The sequence below is a fragment of the Narcine bancroftii genome, chromosome 2 (genome assembly GCF_036971445.1).
Source record: "Narcine bancroftii isolate sNarBan1 chromosome 2, sNarBan1.hap1, whole genome shotgun sequence".
In the NCBI taxonomy this organism is placed as follows: domain Eukaryota; kingdom Metazoa; phylum Chordata; class Chondrichthyes; order Torpediniformes; family Narcinidae; genus Narcine; species Narcine bancroftii.
Genome location: NC_091470.1, coordinates 146,790,231 through 146,809,972, shown reverse-complemented (window position 1 = coordinate 146,809,972; position 19,742 = coordinate 146,790,231). Strand labels below are relative to the sequence as shown.

General features: G+C 40.8%; 1 protein-coding gene across 1 annotated transcript in view; it reads right to left on the bottom strand.

The window, feature by feature from the left end:
- Positions 1 to 496: 496 nt before the first annotated feature.
- The window catches only part of pgd (phosphogluconate dehydrogenase), a 34,843-nt gene continuing 15,597 nt past the window's right edge, over positions 497 to 19,742 (bottom strand). Inside the window, exons 6-13 of the mRNA XM_069918477.1 lie at positions 19,404 to 19,473; positions 18,003 to 18,137; positions 14,461 to 14,650; positions 13,146 to 13,276; positions 5,276 to 5,409; positions 4,191 to 4,290; positions 2,697 to 2,819; positions 497 to 780 (exon numbers count right to left, since the gene is read on the bottom strand). Of these exons, the coding sequence (XP_069774578.1) occupies positions 661 to 780; positions 2,697 to 2,819; positions 4,191 to 4,290; positions 5,276 to 5,409; positions 13,146 to 13,276; positions 14,461 to 14,650; positions 18,003 to 18,137; positions 19,404 to 19,473 (1,003 nt within the window). The 3' untranslated portion in view covers positions 497 to 660. The remainder of the gene's footprint in view (positions 781 to 2,696; positions 2,820 to 4,190; positions 4,291 to 5,275; positions 5,410 to 13,145; positions 13,277 to 14,460; positions 14,651 to 18,002; positions 18,138 to 19,403; positions 19,474 to 19,742) is intronic.

The window sequence follows — 19,742 nt, the reverse complement described above, 5'->3', positions numbered from 1 at the left end:
GGTGGTACTAGACTGACAAATTTTCCAAACTAATGGATGTTACTCAATGTTCTCTTTTTTTGCAAGATGTTACTCAGAGTTATAATCATTTTTTCAGTGAATGTGGCAAGTTTAGGATCATAGAAAGCAAGATCCTGGCAAGTTTAAAAGGGGAGAGTGGACCAGTTGCTGAACCATAGTCAGCCGATTTTTACGCATTTGAATGGTGGCAGTGAGACTGGTTGGTGGAAAAGGGAGTTGGAATAGGGATTAAATCAAACATGCACTTATTGATTGGCAAAACAAGGGGCCATCAGGAGTTAATTGACCTCCACTGAAAATGTCGGCTTGAATCACCTGCAAGTTCAAACAGAAAAACAGAACTTTTAACAAAAGAAATTAAATTTGCCTACAATTCTTTAATCTCGGAAGCTCCAAGCATTTCCAATCTATCTATATTTTCTGTACATTTGAAGAAACAATTACACGTTGAAAGAAAAAAGTCATCAGTACTCTATCATGGTCAAAACTAAGGTTTTATTATTCATAAGAAATCTCAGTTAGCCTCAAGTTCAGTTGATTATTTTAGTTTAGAAGTAACTTTATCTTCTGTGATTCTAAACTAGGCACGAGTGCAAGTGACATAACTAGAATGTCATTTCACCATGATTTTGCCACTATTCAAGCATTGTATGAAGATGACGAGACACTTCCACCATGACCTGTCCAATTAGTGTGGACAAAAGTCCCGGATTTAGTCAACAGTTCATATGTGTGAGCACCAAAGTAATCCCTTTGAGCCTGTGGATGAGAAAGATCAGATTAGTAACTATTTGTAGAAATAGAAACTAAAGTATGTAGCCTGGGTTCAATTCAATTCCACCCGACTGCTCAAAATGTCAAAGACTGGGCAGTCAAGTTCTTCTTCTATTATGATGAAGAGTTTATTGTCATTCGCCTTGTACAACAACTTGGGCTGCAGATGGGACGTTAAAACCAAAGAGCAGGAGAGTAGGTTCAACAGATTGGAAAAGTTTGGATAAAGTTAAAGGGGAGGAGAGTGCAGGAGAGGTTACTGAAGTCTCCAGAATAAAAGTAAAGTTGAGAAAAGGATAAAAATTTGAACTTGGGAAAGGCAAAGACAAATGTGGGAAGGAAGGGTGGTGAACATGGCAGTGTATTTAAATACACGCACTGTCCAAAACAGGGAGGATTACCTGAAAGCACAGTTAGAAATTGGTAGGGATGAAATAGCGGGCGTGACGGAGACATGGCTGAAGGAGGATCATAGCTGGGAGCTCAACACCCAAGGACACACATCCTATCAAAAAGGCAAGCAAGTGGGCGGCAGTGGAGAGGGGATGTGGGTGGGAGGGGAGGTATTTGAATGGTACAAATGAAATAAAATCCTCAGTGAGAAAGGACAGTATCAGAGACTGAAGAATCCTTGTGCGTAGGGTTGACGAACTGCATGGGGGAAAAAGATCCAGATGGGAGTGACATACAGGTTTCCAAATAGCCAGGAGGTGGGGTGCAGATTACGACAGGAGTTAGAGAAGGCATGTAAAAATGGGGCACTTTAACATGCAGGTAGACAGGGAGAGAAAAAATCAGGTTGGCACTGAATCCCATTCATGGAATATTTATGAGATTGCTTTCTCAAGAAGCTTGTGGTCAAGTCCTCGAGGGAAAAGGTAATTCTGGATTTGGTGCTGTGTAATTATCTGGATTTGATTCGGGATCTGAGGGTAGGAGGTTATGATCACGATGACTGAATCATTCTGCAGTGTTAAAGTTCAAGGTAACTTTGAAGACATGAGCTGATTGGAAGGGGAGTAGGGAAGATGGTAGAGCAGCAACAGCAGGAGATCTCAGGAATAAGTCAAAAGACTCAGGATCATTTCATCTAAAGGATTAGCAGCAATCAAATGGGAGGGAGAGGGTTTGTTGCTAAAAAAGGCTGCCAATCACTTTAGCTCCTTACTGTGGTTTCATCAAATATTGAGGCTTTCTCAGCAGAGGCCTCGGGGAACAAAAATCTTGGCAGGTGCTCAACAGAGACACCTGGTGAGTCCAGCTGGTATAACAGATATGAAGGCATCTTAGCAGAGTATCTGATTCCCTGGTACCGTAACCGAAACGCTTGGGACCAGACGTTTTGGGGTTTTTCTTTTCAGTTTTGGAAACAATAGCAGGACAATAGCATCAGTGGTTAAACAAGAATAATGGTAGGCTTTTTGAGCACCGACATGACACCACAGGTGGAAAATTCACGCGAAATAATGTTAATAGTACTTACCCCCAGAAAATACTCAATCTCTGCTTACAAAAGAAGCCAAATGCAGCACCAAAGTAGGAATTCTCGACGGCTTTTTCAAATGTTTCCTCCAGTATTATCTGCCTCATTAACAATGGTCTCTGTCTTTTGTCGCCACTGCTGCCCAACACCTTCCAGCCACTGCCTGACACCTCCCCGCTGTCACTTGTTCCCGACACCTCCCCGGGAGCCCGAGGCAACTTCTTCGACACAGACGGCTCTGCATCTAATATTGAGAATGGAGTCACCATCTGCAGCCGAAGCTGAAGACTTGGATCCAGTTCCCTTTGGCATCTTCCCAGCCAGAAGCAAAGATTTTGATTTTCCACCACAGAGCCCCATTGTTACCAAACTTGCCCCTCATGGGCAAGTCAGGTAGTGAATTTTGTAAATGCTGTACCTGGATAAGGTTGGCTGGAAGTGTTTCATGCCTGTATCCATCGTAGAAGGACAGAGCTGTACTGAAGCAGGGCATGGGGATCCCCATCTGCACGCCGGTGCTGACGACACTTCGCCAGGCAGTCTGCAGGCAGAATATGCAGAGTTAAGCTCACAATGCCTTTGGGGCACTCACTGACCACCCAAACCACAGCACCCGTGATCATTCGAGGTTACTGGCATCCGAGAGATGCACAGAACAAAAACACATGGAATTTCCTTCAATGGAGAGCAAAATACCATAGACCCTAGAAATCCAAAACAATTGCAGTAAAACCCTGGATTCCAGAATTCAAACCACCGGCAGCTTCAAAATAAAAATTAAGGAGAATAAATTTTTCAAAAATTAAAATAAATAAAGATAAAATAATAGATTAAAAATACACATTTAAAATTATAAAAGTAAATGTTCTCTGAAGTATCACATAATCCTTGGTGATGATCGAACAAATATTCAGCCAGCAGAAGGCCTTGGTCGTGATTTGCTCCTAGCAGCTGTTTGAATAAAGTTGTGTGAAACACCAATGGCGTCGCCCTGGTTGATGCCACTCGGCATTGGGGTGACTCTCTTCATGCATCTTTAATCTTGCTTAATAAGACTTGCCCTAGTCATAGGCTTTATCTGTAAACTTGGGGGAGGAAGAGGGTTAATTAACTATAATGTTATTGTTCATCTTCTTGGCGGCTCCATGGAGGGGGAGGAACCAGCAGATGCAGCGACAGTTAAATGTTTTCAAAGAATGTGACTGAAAATAGAGTAAAATGCTTTAAGATTAATATTTTCATGCAAGTGAAGTTTGTCTAGTGTAAATACGTATAATTATTTTTCTTTTAAACTGTTTATTCTTAATGCAGGTGTATTAGTGCGACTTTATAGGAATAAGTGGGCAGCACGCTAGCGTAGCGGTTTTGCAACGCTATTACAGCGCCAGCAATCGGGACTGGGGTTCGAATCCTGTAAAGTGCTTGGACGTTCTCCTTCTGTCTGGGTGGTTTTCCCCAGGGGATCTGGTTTCCTTCCAGCCTTCAAAACATACCGGGGATTGGAGGTCAATTGGGTGTATTTGGGCAGCATGGGCTTGTGGGCTTGTGGGCCTAAAAGGGTCTGTTACCGTGCTGCATGTCTAAATTTAAAAATTGAGGTCTCAAGCAGCTGGAAAACCCACTTATCCAGCATCTATCAATCCCCATAGGAGCTGAATACCAGGGGTTTTACTGTACTTGGGCAGTATGTTGGAGAGATGTTGGGTTAAATGACCTCTCAGTGGCCTGAAACATTAACCCTCCACAGACAATGGCTGACCTTCTGGATGAATCAGCACACTGCATCGGTAACAATTTCATTTTGTACCCGATGCCAGCCATCTGCAGTCTCTGACATGACCCAGGGTGAAGCAATGATCTTGGGGATGAAACAATGAGGCCCGTTTATTTTTGAACAATTTTGTATAAATACCTGACAGTCCTGAACTGCCTTCTTGAAAAATTCATCAACCAACAGATTCTGTAGCTTGGGATTTGCATCAAATGCATCTTTAATTTTTCCTAGAAAGACACTGTTGGGGAGAGAAAATGCAGAGAATAAACTGATGACGATTTCAATAACTAGACAAAGGAATCCCATTGAAATATTCCCTTCAGGGAACAGGAACTTCAACTTCTGGGAGTCTCTGAAAGCCAAAGATGAACCCACAATTTTCAAGAGTACCAGTTTTCACAGAATCATGTGCAAAATATGGTCAATGGCCTGATGAAGAGCTTTTCAAACCACCTTGAAGAAAACCTCAGCCTTCATATTTTTGCACGCTATTTGTAAATCAGGTAGTCTGTATACCATGGCCACCCCCAAGGGATTAGCTCCTTGTATCTCCTCCACAGACAGCCCTTTAAATTCCAACTGTCACCTCCCTCAACATTTCACGTGGCCAAATCAAATTTTGTCTTTGGGCTGTTTTGAGGAGAATAATAACGACTTCATTGTCAAAACAATGTACATCTACTCCGAAATTCTTATGTGCTGCACCCAGATAGGTACTAATTAAAATGAGGGTGGCATGGTTGGCGTAGCGGTTAGCACAACGCCTTTACAGCATAAACGATTGGGACCAGACCTGGGTTCGAATCCCACGGTGCCTGAGAGGAGTTTGTATGTTCTTCCTGTGTCTGCGTGGGATTTCCTCCCACCATTCAAAACGTAGCAGGGGTGTAAGTGGGTAATTGGGTGGCACTGACTCGTGGGCCGAAATGGCCTGTTACCGTGCTGTAGGTACGTCTAAATTAAAATAGTGTCCATCAAATTAAAAAGCGATAATAACATTAGATAATAGATAAATATTCAGTTAAGATAGCACAAGAAAAACATGGTATTGCATCCGTGCAGACAGCCTATTTTGAGATGTTTGGACAGTTCATGAGTAGTGTAACAAGGGGAGGTTCAAGAGCCGTTGGAAACTGCAGTGAAAGGGTACAAATGTTCAGCCAGAAAGCTGGGAGTAGAAGGGGTTGCACTAACACGGGCTGCTGTGTATCAAGGGATCTCACCTCCTGATGATGCAGCCACCTCGCCACATCAGTGCAATCCCACCGTAATTCAGACACCAGTTGAATTCTTTCGCAGCTTGTCTCAAAAGCATGAACCCCTGGGTGTAGGAGATGATTTTGGATGCATAGAGAGCCTGCATAAGGAGGTGGGAAAGAAGAAACACCACTTTAATGTTAACCTACATGTGGACGCTCTACAAAGTTGGTGTACAGTGGAATTCAACAGGGTACATTAGTAAGCCTGTGAAACAAGAAAGTCTGCAGATGCTGTGATTGTAGTTAATATACAAAGTGCTGCAGAAATTTAGCAGGTCCCTTGAAGAAGGACTCAGGCTCAAAACAGTTATATATCTTTGCCTCATATGGGCACAGTGGGACCTGCTGAATTTTCCCAGCAATTTTGTGCATTAATAGTAGTGAGCTTCACTGGTTCTTTACCATCCTATTTTTCTTTTGGTTTCAAGTGACAGAAAACTCACCTAGAAATGGGTAAGGGTGGAAAGCAATGTCACATTCTACAAAAACTATACTGAATTAGAGGGTGCCAAATATTTTGCTTAATAGTGTTATGAAACTGCAACTTTGCACCTTATCTTATTTGTTTTACTATGTGTGAGATGTTCTGCTCATAAAACAACCTCCATCTCTACATCCTGATACAAATAACAATAAACTGGAACAGTGAAGCAAGAGTCTTGCTTCCTTCAAGTGAACAAAAGTCGGAATCAGGGCTGATCTCGACTGCTTTCCTGACTGAAGCCACAAAGTAGGATCTTAGCTCACTCCCCCGAGCCGTCCCAGCTTTCACATTATGTCAGGAGCTCAATGTAATCCTCTTCATTTGCCTGGATTAGTGCCCAGACAGGCAATAAGATTGGCACCATCCAGGATATGGAGCTTGCTCAAGTGTTAACCCTGTCCCCTTCCTCAACAATCGATAGAAAAGGAAGTAGAAACTGTTTTTTTTTTTAATTTTATTTTTCACACTATGAACCATATCAACCAAAATATGTACAAACGTTTCTCATTAAATTTACAGTGGTTTTTTCTCCCACCCCGATTTCCCTCCCTCCCCTCTACCCACCCCCTCCAAAACCCATATTCAACATTTACAATATAATAAAACCATAAAACAATATCTTCACACAAAGGAAAATAAACAAGAAAAATGCGTCATCTATTTATTACACAATCAATCTAGTCGTTTCGTCTTTTTATCATTTTCATTCTCATTTTAGGGGATGGAGGTTGTAGGCAAGCTCTCTCTGATATTTTCCTCATATGGTTCCCAAATTTGTTCAAACATTGTGACTTTATTTTTTAAATTATATGTTATTTTTTCCAATGGAATACATTTATTCATTGCCATGTCCCGTTGCTGTATACTTCATGCTCTCTTCCATTTTCCAAGTTGACATTATAGATTTTTTAAAATTTTCGAGGAGTGATATATACCCTTTGTAACCAATTATACTGTATCATACGTAACCTTGTGTTTCTTGTACTCTTCATAGTTCCAGAACATAATTTTCTCATGCTTAATTTTTTATCTTTATGTTTAAATCCTTTTCCCACTTTTGTTTAGGTTTATTAGCTTATTTCATCATTTTCCTCATCTTGAAGCTTAATGTACATGTTGGTTATAAATCTTTTAATTATCATTGTGTCTGTAATCACGCATTCAAAGCTGCTTCCTTCAGGTAATCTCAGTCTGTTTCCCAATTTATCCTTTAAATAAGCTTTCAATTGATGATATGCAAACATTGCACCATGAGTTATTCCATATTTGTACTTCAACTGTTCAAATGTTAATAAATTATTTCCCCTAAAAAATTTATATTCTTTTGATTCCTTTTCTCTCCCATTCTCTAAAGGAAAGATTATCTATTGTAAAAGGGATTCGTGGGTTTTGTGTAAACAACAATTTTGGTATTTGGTAATTTGTTATTTTCCTTTCTAAGTGGATCTTCTTCCATATATTAAGTAAATGATGCAGTACTGGTGAGTTTTTATATTGCACCAGCTTTTCTTCCCATTTATAAAGTATATGTTCCTGTACCTTCTCCCCTATTTTTTCTAGTTCTATCTTAGTCCAGTCTGGTTTTTCCCTTGTCTGGTAAAAATCTGATAAATACCTTAATTGTGCAGCTCTATAATAATTTCTAAAATTTGGTAACTGCAAACCACCTTGATTATATCTCTGTTAATTTATCTAATGCTACCCTCGGTTTCCCCCCTTTCCACAAGAATTTCCTTATTATTCTCTTTAGCTCCTTAAAGAATTTTTCTGTTAAAGGAATTGGTAACGTTTGAAATAAGTATTGTATCCTTGGGAACACGTTCATTTTAATGCAGTTTACCTTCCCTATCAACGTTAGCGGTAATTCTTTCCAATATTCTAAGTCTTCCTGCAATTTCTTTACGTGGCTGATAATTTAGTTTGTACAAGTGGGTTGTTATTATCTAACCTGATACCTAGGTATCGGATTGCTTGTGCTTTCCATTTAAATGCAGATTATTTTTAAAATTCTGTATAATCTGCGTTACTGATCGGCATCACTTCACTTTTATTTGCGTTGATCTTGTACCCTGATATTTTTCCATATTCCTTCAATTTCTTGTGTAATTCTTTTACTGACACCTCTGGTTCTGTTAGGTATACTATGATGTCATCTGCAAATAAGCTTATTTTATACTCCTCCTTTATTTTTATCCCGTTTATTTTATTTTCTATTCTTATCAGTTCTGCCAAAGGTTCTATTGCTAAGGCGAACAATGAGGGGGATAGTGGACATCCCTGTCTAGTTGACCTACTTAACTCGATACATATCTATTTACTATTACCTTCGCCAACGGTCCATTATACAATGCTTTAATCCAATTTATATATTTTTCTGGTAGATTAAACTTCTGTAATAGTTTAAATAAGTAATTCCAGTCTACTCTGTCAAAGGCTTTTACTGCGTCTAGAGCACTGTTGGTTTCTTATTTCCTTGAACTGCGTGGATTAGATTAATAAGTTTGCAGACATTGTCCGCTGTTCGACTTTTCTTAATAAATCCAGTTTGATCTTGTTTTACCATTTTAGGTACACAATCAGCCAATCTGTTTGCTAATAGTTTTGCTATTATCTTATAGTCTGAGTTAAGTAGAGATATTGGTCTATATGATGCTGGTGTTAATGGATCCTTCCCTGCCTTTAGTATTACTGCTGAAGATCAAACTACACTGGGTAGGTCACATCTCCAGAATGGAGGACCATCACCTTCCCAAGATCGTGTTATATGGCGAGCTCTCCACTGGCCACCGAGACAGAGGTGCACCAAAGAAGAGGTACAAGGACTGCCTAAAGAAATCTCTTGGTGCCTGCCACATTGACCACCGCCAGTGGGCTGATATCGCCTTAAACCGTGCATCTTGGCGCCTCACAGTTCAGCGGGCAGCAACCTCCTTTGAAGAAGACCGCAGAGCCCACCTCACTGACAAAAGACAAAGGAGGAAAAACCCAACACCCAACCCCAACCAACCAATTTTCCCTTGCAACCGCTGCAACCGTGTCTGCCAGTCCCGCATCGGACTTGTCAGCCACAAACGAGCCTGCAGCTGACGAGGACATTACCCCTCCATAAATCTTCGTCCGCGAAGCCAAGCCAAAGAAAATTATTGCTGTCTCACATGAATCTGGCAGGTTTTCTGTTTCTTCTATTTGGTTCATTACTTCCAGAAGAGGAGGAATTAATAACTCTTTAAATATTTTATAGAATTCTATTGGAAATCTATCCTCTCCTGGTGTTTTATTGTTTGGCAGCTTATTTAATATATCCTGTATTTCCTCTATTTCAAATGGTTTTATTAGTTGGTTTTGTTCCACTTCTTGCAATTTCGGCAATTCAATTTTAGCTAAAAATTCCTCTATTTTGTCATCTTTCCCCTCGTTCTCAGTTTGACACAATTGTTCACAAAATTCCTTAAAATTTTCATTAATTTCTGTTGGATTATATGTAATTTGTTTGTCCTTTTTCCTTGATGGCAGTATCGTTCTTTTAGCTTGTTCTGTTTTATGTTGCCAGGCTAATATTTTATGTGTTTTTTCTCCTAGTTCGTAATACTTTTGCTTTGTTTTCATTATGTTCTTCTCCACCTTGCACATTTGTAATATTTCACATTTTATTTTTTTGTCTGCCAATTCTCTCCTTTTCATTATATCATCCCTTTTTACTAATTTCTCTTCTGTACTTACTATCTCCCTTTCCAACTGCTCTATTTCCCGATTTAATCCTTTTTAATCTTAGTCACATAACTTATTATCTGCCCTCTAATGAAGGCTTTAATTGCGTCCCATAATATAAATTTATCTTTCACTGATCCTGTGTTTATTTCAAAATATGTTTTAATTTGGCGTTCAATAAACTCTAAATTCCTGTCTTTTAAGTAGCATGGAGTTTAACCTCCATCTATATCTTCTTGGTGGGATGTCCTGATCTGATAGTAGTCTAGCTTTATACTCAGTTTTCCTGACTCTCCCTTGAATATGGGCTGACAACAATCCTTGAGTAAGATGTGTGCCTACTTGAATAATATGAAAATTCCTTCTCTCTTGGGTGTTGCCTCCTCCATATATCCATAAGTTTCATTTCCTGTATTGATTTAACCATAAATTTGACTACTTTATTCTTTTTGCTTGTCTTTTGTCCAGTTTTATCCAACATTGGGTCCAAATTAAGGTTAAAATCCCCTCTTATCAATATATTTCCTTGGTCTTTTGATCCTCCTTGTTGGGCGCATATATATTGAGCAAATTCCAAAATTCTGAGTATATCTGACACTTTATCATTGCATACCTCCCTGCTGGATCTATTATTTCCTCCTATATTTTGATTGGTACATTTTTGTTAACTAGTATGGCTACACCTCTAGCTTTTTAATTATAGGATGCTGCTGTTACGTGTCCTACCCAGTCTCTCTTTAATTTGTTATGTTCCACTTCAATTAGATGTGTTTCCTGCACAAATGCTATATCTATTTTTTTTCCTTCTTCAATAAATTTAGTAGCCTTTTCCTTTTAATTTAGTTATGTATTCCATTAATGTTTATAGTCATATAGTTCAACATGGCCATCTTAATCTTGCATACACCTCTTTGCCACCTCCATCTCCCTTTTCCCCATTTTCATCTCTTAGTTTTCTCTTATTACAATGTACAACACATTTAAGACATAAAGTATCCCCGCAGTTCCCACATCCACTAATACCTTAACCCCAAAAGTTCTCCCCCCTCTCTGAGTTGCCCCCCATATCCCTTGCCGGGCAACCACAACTCCCCTTTTCATTTGGGTTGCGATCTTCTTCACAGCATCAACTGATTTTGCAGTGACGGTGATTCCCCCTCCACCCAGCCCTCTCCAGAAAACACTTTTTTAAAAAAAAACACATATAACAAAGCTCTCTCTCTTTTCCTCCCCTTACTCCCTTCCTTCCCTTCTCTTTTCCCTCTTTAGTTCTTTACATATATGCTGTTTTTACATCTTTAAATATGTTTTATCGCCGTTCTTCATTCTTGTTACATCTCTTCATCTCTTCTCCTGTCCTGCAAACGTTCTGTGAATGCTTGCCATTTCTCTGGATCCGAGAACAGTCTGTTTTGCTCCCCGGGTATAAATATTTTAAGTAATATGAATTTGTAACTTTTTTTCCATAAAATCGATTTTGCTGTATTAAACTCCTTCCTCTTCTTTGAGAGTTCGAAACTTATGTCTGGGTAAAAATTATTTTTTGACCCTTGTATTCCAATGGTTTATTATCTTCTCTAACTTTATTCCTTGCCCGCTCCAGTATATTTTCTCTTGTCGTGTATCTCAAAAATTTTACTAAGATGGATCTTGGTTTTTGATGTGCCTGTGGTTTCGGAGCTAATGCTCTGTGTGCCATTTCTATTTCCATTTCTTCCTGCATTTCTGTCGTTCCCAGGACCTTCAGGATCCATCCTTTTATAAATTCCTTCATGTCTGTGCCTTCTTCACCACCTTCAGCCCCACTATTTTTATGTTGTTTCGCCTACTATAATTTTCCAACATATCAATTTTCTGAGATAACAACTCTGTGTCTCTCTTTAATTTTTTTGTCACTTTCTTCCAATTTTTCTAAGTCGTTTACTTCCATTTCTACAGCCGTTTCCCGCTCTTCCACATTCACTACTCTTTTCCCTATTTGTCATTACCAGTTCTAACCTTTACATTTTATCTTCTGTTCTTTTCATTTTCCTTTTAATTGCATTAAACTCTAATGACAACCATTCTTTTAGTGATCTCATTTGTTCTTCAAGTAAGATTTTATCTATATTCTGTCCATCAGTTTTTTTACCTTCTATTTCTCTGTGAAGATCTTGGTCTTCTTCTTCCTCTTCTTCTGTGTCTGTACCTGTGTTTGTGTCTTCTTCTCTTCTTAGTGTCTGTGTCTCTTCTGTTTTTCCTGATGAGCTGCTTGTATCTCTTTGTCAGGCCTCTTCTTGCTGGTCCTCCCCTCCTGGGCTGCTCGTCTGTTGTGCTTCCTGACGTTGATCTTCTTGTAGGTCATCCATCCGTCTATCTCCCTCGTCTGTTTCATCACTCCCTCTTCTGCTGGCTTCCTCATCCTCCAGCTGAGCGCCCTGGTGTCAGGTGTCCCTCAGCTGTTTGCTCTGTTACAGCCCGCTCCTCTGCTGAGTTCCCCTCCCTTTGGTGTCTTTTTTCTCCTTTTGTTTGGCTCCAAGAGCCATTTTTGTAGTGCACCGGCTGGTGGGTCGCGACTCTGCAGGGTAGGCGCTGACCTCAATGGTCGGGTGCTCCTCGCCACCACAGCATCCTGTTCCTCCTGCAGGTAAGGCCTTCTTCTATCTTCTCCGGCGACTTTGTTGCTTTTACTTTCTCCTTCTTGGGAGCCATCTTCTTTCTCTTCTCGGTATCTTTATCTTCTATTTCTTCTATTTTATTTTTGTTATGCTTTGCTTTTTCCTAACTTTTTTCCTATTTTCCTGGAGAGGGCTGGTTTTCCCGACCAGCCACTACTCCATCACATGACTCCTCCAGAAGTAGAAACTGGTTCAGGCGAAAGCTGAATGTCCAACAGATGGCACGAAAACATGTCATGATGATGGAATTTATTGTTATACACATTGTACAGTGTACATATGCCCAGTTTACATATGTACTTTATAAAAAGTACATTAAATTACATTGAAAAATATAATACTAAAGAGACAGTTACACATTGGAACAAATTTTTTTCAACAGGTTTGCTTCCTGAGAAAGACCAAGCTAAGTAGAGCTCATACACTTTCTTAACAAGTGCAGTCATGTGGAGTCTTTGAGCCTTAAATGTACACTCGCCACAAATGTAAACAGAATGTATCGCAGCTGTTGCAACACTGACCAAACATTTCTGCTGCATTGAATCTTCCTGAAGACAATAAATGCTATTGTTAGGTACTCATTATGCGTATCAACATGCATTTAATCTATAATCAATGTAATGCACAGCATCTGCATATGTGAGCTGCTTTTAGAGCCTGTCGGCACCTATTGTGACAAAGCATGCCCAGGCTTAAGACAGTATTTGTATAGCACCTGCACTGACTGACTGGCTGACCAAAACAATTCGTTTTGTGGGCAATCTACTAGTAGACTTAAAATATTGCAGGGAATCACAAAAATAAGGAGGTTTTATCTCATAAAACACTGCACTATAGGAAAACTTTAAGGCAGCCCAAAATCTATAAAACATCCACCCACAGGAAATTAAGAAGCAAAATCTTTGTTGTCCAATGCAATAGAAGCAACACACAAAATATTCACACAAATCCAACATCCACAAATTGCTGCTTTCCACAAACCCACCTTGCGAATATCTTCCAGGAATGCCTTTTTATCTCCAGAGAAGGTCGATCCTTTGGGACCCAGCAGCTGCTTGCTGGCTACGACTCGCTCATCCTTCAGGGAAGACAGGCATCTGGCAAAGACAGCCTCACCTGGAAAGTTAAAGGAGGAAATCTGCTCAGAGACCAGTTCATGAGAATGTATGCTGTCATTTAAGTTGAGTGTCACCATTCGAATCCCATCAGTCCTTCAACACCTGTTTTTAAACATGTTTCCTCAAATATATCTACACCATTTATTTCAAGCAAGCACCAAATTCCAAACACTTCATGGGTGAAGAGATTTATCTGGAATTCCTGATTGGACACATTAACAAGTACCTTGCAACTTGTGTCCCTCTCGATGACAGAAGCCATTATGTCTACTCTCTGGATCCCTTGATTTAAAGATCTCCATCAGATTTGCTCAGCGTGTTCTCAAGGAAAATGAAAGTTAGCAGTCATTCACATCTTTCCTGATGGATTTTATCCTCTGGCGCCTTGACCCAACACAGAAGTCTAGGAGTGAGCTAACAAGGGGCTGACAATTCAGTCCATTCAGTGGATGACAGCAAACCCACCCCAACCCCCTCACATGAGTCAACTCTCACCCCGAGCAAGAAAATTAAGGATGACACTGAGGAAACAGGTCTTAAAGCCAGGTCCCCTCCCCTGTGTAAAGTTGCCATGTCACCATTTCACAATGTAGGAGCTATCCCAGGTTTTTGCCTCAATGCACTCTGGGGAGTGGGGAACGACACAATAACCTCTGACCCACAACTCACTCTCTGCACAGGTGGTACATGCATAGAGTTCAAAGGGAAATTGTTAAGTTGCAAGAGAAAATAATTTGTCAGGAAACAGGCATGGTCTTAATGGGAAAATTACAATGCTGGAGAAACTCAGCAGATCAAGCAGTGTCCTTGATGTAACAAAGAGAAAGATACATAACCAACATTACAGGCTTGAGCCCTTCACGCTGTGATGAGGGGTTCAAGCCCTAAACATTGCTCATGTATCTATCTTTGCTACATCAAGGACACTGTGTGACCTGCTGAGTTTCTCCAGTGTTGTGTTTTTACTTCAACCATGGTGTCTGCAGACTTTCATGTTTCACCTCTGTCCACTGCATGGACTTGATAGGCCGGTGAGCTTCTGACTGAGCCACCCAGGCTCTACACTCATCACCAAAACAAAATACACAGATGAGTATTTAAATGAGTGAATATCTCACATCGCACTCGAGGTATATTTTCTTCCCAAATCTGTGCCACTCAATGTAAAGATCTCTGAGGTACCTATAAGAGTGACAGGCACTCCAAATTCTAGTGAAGAAATGGCCGTCCATTTTCCTGTCCCCTTCTGCCCCGCAGAGTCTTTGATTTGTGGCAGCAGTGGCTTCCTGTTGGGGTCCCGAAATTTAAGGATGTCCGCGGTGATTTCAATCAGAAACGAGTCGAGTTCTGTCTTGTTCCATTCCTCAAATACCTAAAAATGTGGAACAACCACAAGAGCTGATCATCAAACAACGGCCAGGATTCCCATCTCTCCTGCCGTTTAATTGCATGACAATGTTTACGAGACCATATAATAAGCAGCATTCTATAATATTGAAGACCATAGCTCTCGTGGTGACACTAACATCTTCCATTCAAGACAAGCTGTATATTTCACAGATGACCAATTTGGTGACCGTCCTCAGACTGGGCACATAGAGAATAGCACATCACAGGGACAGTCAGTCCCTTCATCACACCATGTTGCCAACTGCACAAGGATAAAACAGAAAAGTCTGCAGACATCGTGATTGAAGTAAAAACAATGTTGGAGAAACTCAGCAGGTCAAACAGTGAACTTTATAGAGCAAAGATAAAGATACAGAACCAACGTTTTGGGCTAGGAATTGACTTGGGCCACATTTTGCTCCCACCGTGACGAAGGGCTCAAGGCTGAAATTTTGGTTCTGTATCTTTACCTTTGCTCTACAAAGTCCACCTTTTGACCTGCTAAGTTTCTCCAGCTTTGTGCTTTGCCAACGACACAAATCCGACCTGACTGCACATGGTTCATATTCGTCCTTTCCCACATACATCTTAATAACTGGTAAAAGTTCCCATGGCATCTGCTTTCATCACCTCCCCCCATACAGTGGGTTCCATGTACCCACCCTCTGCACCACATCTCCTTTAAACTTGCCCTTTCTCTGTCAAACAGAGTTCATCTTTGACACTTGAGGACATTTCCACTCTGGCCATCTACCCTTTGCATGCCTCTCGTCATTTTATAAACTTCTATCAGGCCCCACCCTCAACCTCCGACGTGCCAGAGAAAACAATCCAGGTTCTTGGAGCTAATACCCCTCCAATCCAGGCAACACTCAAATGAGCCTCTTCTGGACTCTCTCCAAAGCCTCCACATCCTACCAGTGACCAGAACTGCACACGATACTTCAAATGTGGCCCAACCAAAGTTTACTGCAGCTGCAACATGGCTGCCAGCATTTACCCTCAGTGCCCTGACTGACGAATCGCACCTTGCGTTTCCTTCACACGTTTCCGTGTGGCCATTTGCAGGGAGCTGTGGACTTGGACATCAATGGTCTTTTGACATATTTTATTTTGATTTTCAAAGACTCATCCAAATCCAAATAAATAGCCCAATCTCTTTCAATAATAGTAGATAACATATAGAGTCCATATTTTCCCCACCCCTCTCCCCGCTCCCCTCCCATACGTAATACACAAAGAAAAGATTATATAAATTAAACAAATACAAAGAACCAGATATTGGTGAAGTCACAAACCCTTCAGGGAACTTTAGAAAAACTCAAAGAAACCTAAAATAAAAAAGATAAGAAACGGAATACAGGATTACGTCCTCTGCACCACGACCCACCTCACTGATCTCAATCACTTCTGGGACGGATTGTTGCATTTCCTTTATTCAGAAGGGGTGTAACTGTATCTGCAGACAGGGCTGCCACACCCAACAAATGTGTCATATTTCCCCCTCAAATTGTATGTGATTTTTATCCAGGGGATACAACTCTCTATTTCCATATTCCACCATGTAATATTTCCACGTGACCGCTATCCATTTCCTGGCTACCACCAAGGGGACCGTCACAAACTGAATAAAACTCATGTCCATAATGTTTTGGTCCCAAGGGTCTTGCCATTTATAGTGTATATCCCCCTCACATTTGAACTCCCAAAGTCCAACACCTTCCTTCTATCAAACTATCATTTCACTGGCCACATCTCAAACTGAGGAATATCCTGCTGTATACCTTAGAACATTACAGCACAGTACAGGCCCTTCGACCCATGATGTTGTGCCAACCTCCATAAACTTATTCAAAAAAACGGAACCTTCCGTACCTCATAACCCTCTATTTTTCTTTCATCCATGTGCCTTTCTTTTTTTTTTTAATTATAATTTTTTTAATTTTTCCACACTGTGAACCATATCAATCAAAATATATATAAATGTTTCTCTTTAAATATACAGTGGCATTTTCTCCCTTTTTTTCCCCCTCCCCTCCCTCCCCCCCTTCCCACCCCCCTCCAAAACCAATAAATATTCAACATATACAATACCATAAAATCATAAAACAATGTCTTCACACAATGAAAAATAAACAAGAAAAATGCATCATCTGTTTTTACACACTTATCATTTTAGGGGGTGGAGTTCCACGGTAAGCCCTCTCTGTTGTGTTCCATGTACGGTTCCCAAATTTGTTCAAATAATGTGACTTTATTTTTTAAATTATATGTTATTTTTTTCAATGGAATACATTTATTCATTTCCATGTACCATTGCTGTATTCTCAGGTTCTCTTCCATTTTCCAAGTTAACATTATACACTTTTTTGCTACTGCTAAGGCTATCATAATGAATCTTTTTTGCACTTTATCCAATTTGAGGCCTAATTCATTACTTCTTATGTTACTTGAAAGATCTCTGGATTTTTTGGTATGTTATTTTTTGTGACTTTATTTAATATCCATGTGCCTTTCTAAGAGGCTTTTAAATGTCCCATTTGTACCAATGTCCATCACCATCCCTGGCAATGCATTCCAGGCACCAACAACTCAGTGTTTTTAAAAAAAAAACTTATCCCTGATGTCTCCCCTGAACCTTCCTCCCCTCATCTGGTATTTGCCACTCTCACCCTGGGAAAAAGGCACTGGTTGTCCATCCTATATTTCATAAACTTGTAGACCTCTCATCCTTCTTTGCCCCAAAGAGAAAACCCGAGCTCTACTAACCTTGCCTTATAAGACATATTTTTCAATTCAGGCAAATCTGGTAAATCTCCTCTGCCCCCTCTCCATAGCTTCCACGTCCTGTAATGATGTGACCAGGTCTGAACGTAATATTCCAAGTGTGGACTAACCAGAGTTTTTAAAAAGTTCTGCCACATTACCTCTTGAATTTAAGTAATGACGATCAGCAATACTATGGGCCTTCTTAACCGCCCTATCAATCTTGAGAGATCTATGGATTTGAACCCGCTCTGTTCTTCCACAGTCAAGTATCCTACTGTTAACCAGCCTTCAAGTTCAACCTTTCAAAATGCATCACTTCACACTTATCCAGATTGAACTCTATCTGCCACTTTACCCCCCAACTCTGCATCCTCTCCAAATCCTGATGTAACCTACGACAACCTCTACACTATCCACAGCACCTCCAACCTTCGTGTCATCTGACAACGTACTGACCCATCCCTTTTCTTCGACAAAACTCTTCACTGCCCACAACTCTGCCAGAGTTTGTGCAGTCTGCCAGTGTGCTAATCAGAACCTGTACTGTGCTAGCAGATGTTTCTAACCTTGGACATTTCATCATGGTCCATTTGGAGAATATCCTTCATCAGGTGGTAGGCTTCACAGATCAGCTGCATGTCTCCATACTCGATGCCATTGTGGACCATCTTCACAAAGTGTCCTGCACCCTCATCGCCCACCTGCAGGGTGAAGAAAGATGATCACAACATTCCCAAAGCCTTTTATAAGTACTGACAAGTAGTTTGTGCAGGGTGGCAACTCGACAAACTGCTGTCATGACATTTGAACATGGTTAAAAGCATTATTACTGATTAATTTAAACACCAGTGATATCATTTGTTGCTTCTGACACTGGATCATGAGTAGATCAGAATTTGGATTTATTGTCATGAACAAGTCATGAAATCTGGGGTTTTGTGGCAGCATCATGAAGCAAATATTCATATTATAACCATCTTACAACATTACTTTAAAAAATAATATTGTACGAAAAGTGAGACAGTGTCTGTGGTTCATTGATCATTCAGGAATCTGTTGGCAGCGGAGAAGAAGCTGTCCTTGTGCTGCTGAGAGATTGTCTTCAGGCTCCTGTACCTTTTCCCTGATGGTAGCAGAGTGAAGAGGGCATGGCCTGGATGGTGGGGGTCTTTGAGGATAGAGGCTGCTTTTTTAAGATATCAACTCTTGCAGATGTCCTCGATGGAGTGAAGTCTGGTGCATGTGATGTTGCAGGCCAAGTTAACAACCCTCTGGAGTTTATTCTTGTCCTGAGAGTTGGTGCCTCCATACCAGGCAGTGATGAGAATGCTCTCCACGGTACACGTGCAGAAATTTATGAGAGTCTTCGGTGACAGACCGAATCTTCTCAGACACCTCACAAAGTATAGCCGCTGGCGAGCCTTTGTGATTGCCTCAACATGGAGGCTCCAGGACAGGTCCTCGGAGATGTTAACGCCCAGGAATTTTGAAGTTCTTTACCTTCACCACTGCTGAGCTCTCAATGAGGACTGGGTTGCGGTCCCCTGACTTCCTCCTGAAGTCGACAATCATCTCCTTGGTCAGAGAGGTTTGCAAAACCAGACCAGAGAGACAGTCTGCATATATCACATGGAAATCTAAAATAAAATAAATTGCTGAAAACACTCAGTTCTCAGTCAAGTCAAGTCAACTTTTTATCTTCCCATCGATAATGGCTGAACTGCTGAGTGTCTTGAGTATTTGATCCTTTTATCTCACGTGTCAAATCACAGCCAGTGAAGTAAATGGTTAAGATTAAACATTCCAGTTTCTGCAGGCAGTCAAGCTCAGAGCCTGCAGCAGCAAGGCCAGTTAACCCAGCCCGGGTCCTTGCATCTTGGACCATGATGCCTTCAATCTCTGCTCCAGCATTCACTCAACCCAATACTCTTGCTCTTATCCAACTTGCATTGGATCCAAAGACTTACCCAGTCACAGCAGGGTTCACCAGTTCCGACCTTGGCAGCAATGCTCTGGAAGATGTCCTTGATGTGAGGCCTGCGGTTCAACAGAAAGCCAAACTTAACCCCTGACATGTCTGATCCACCCCCTTCCCCAGCACCCCATCCAACCAGGGATGACAGTCCCAAACCATTCAACAGACTGTGCGAAATCTCCTGACAAATGAGGCAGAAAATAGCTTCAAAACATTAACCCATCCTTGTGAAGGGTATTTTAATCAGAATGAATCCAGGCTAAGATTGGTCAAAAGGCTTTACATCCATTTCATGTGAAGTCAAGGAGAGATGGAAAATGCGTTTCAAAAT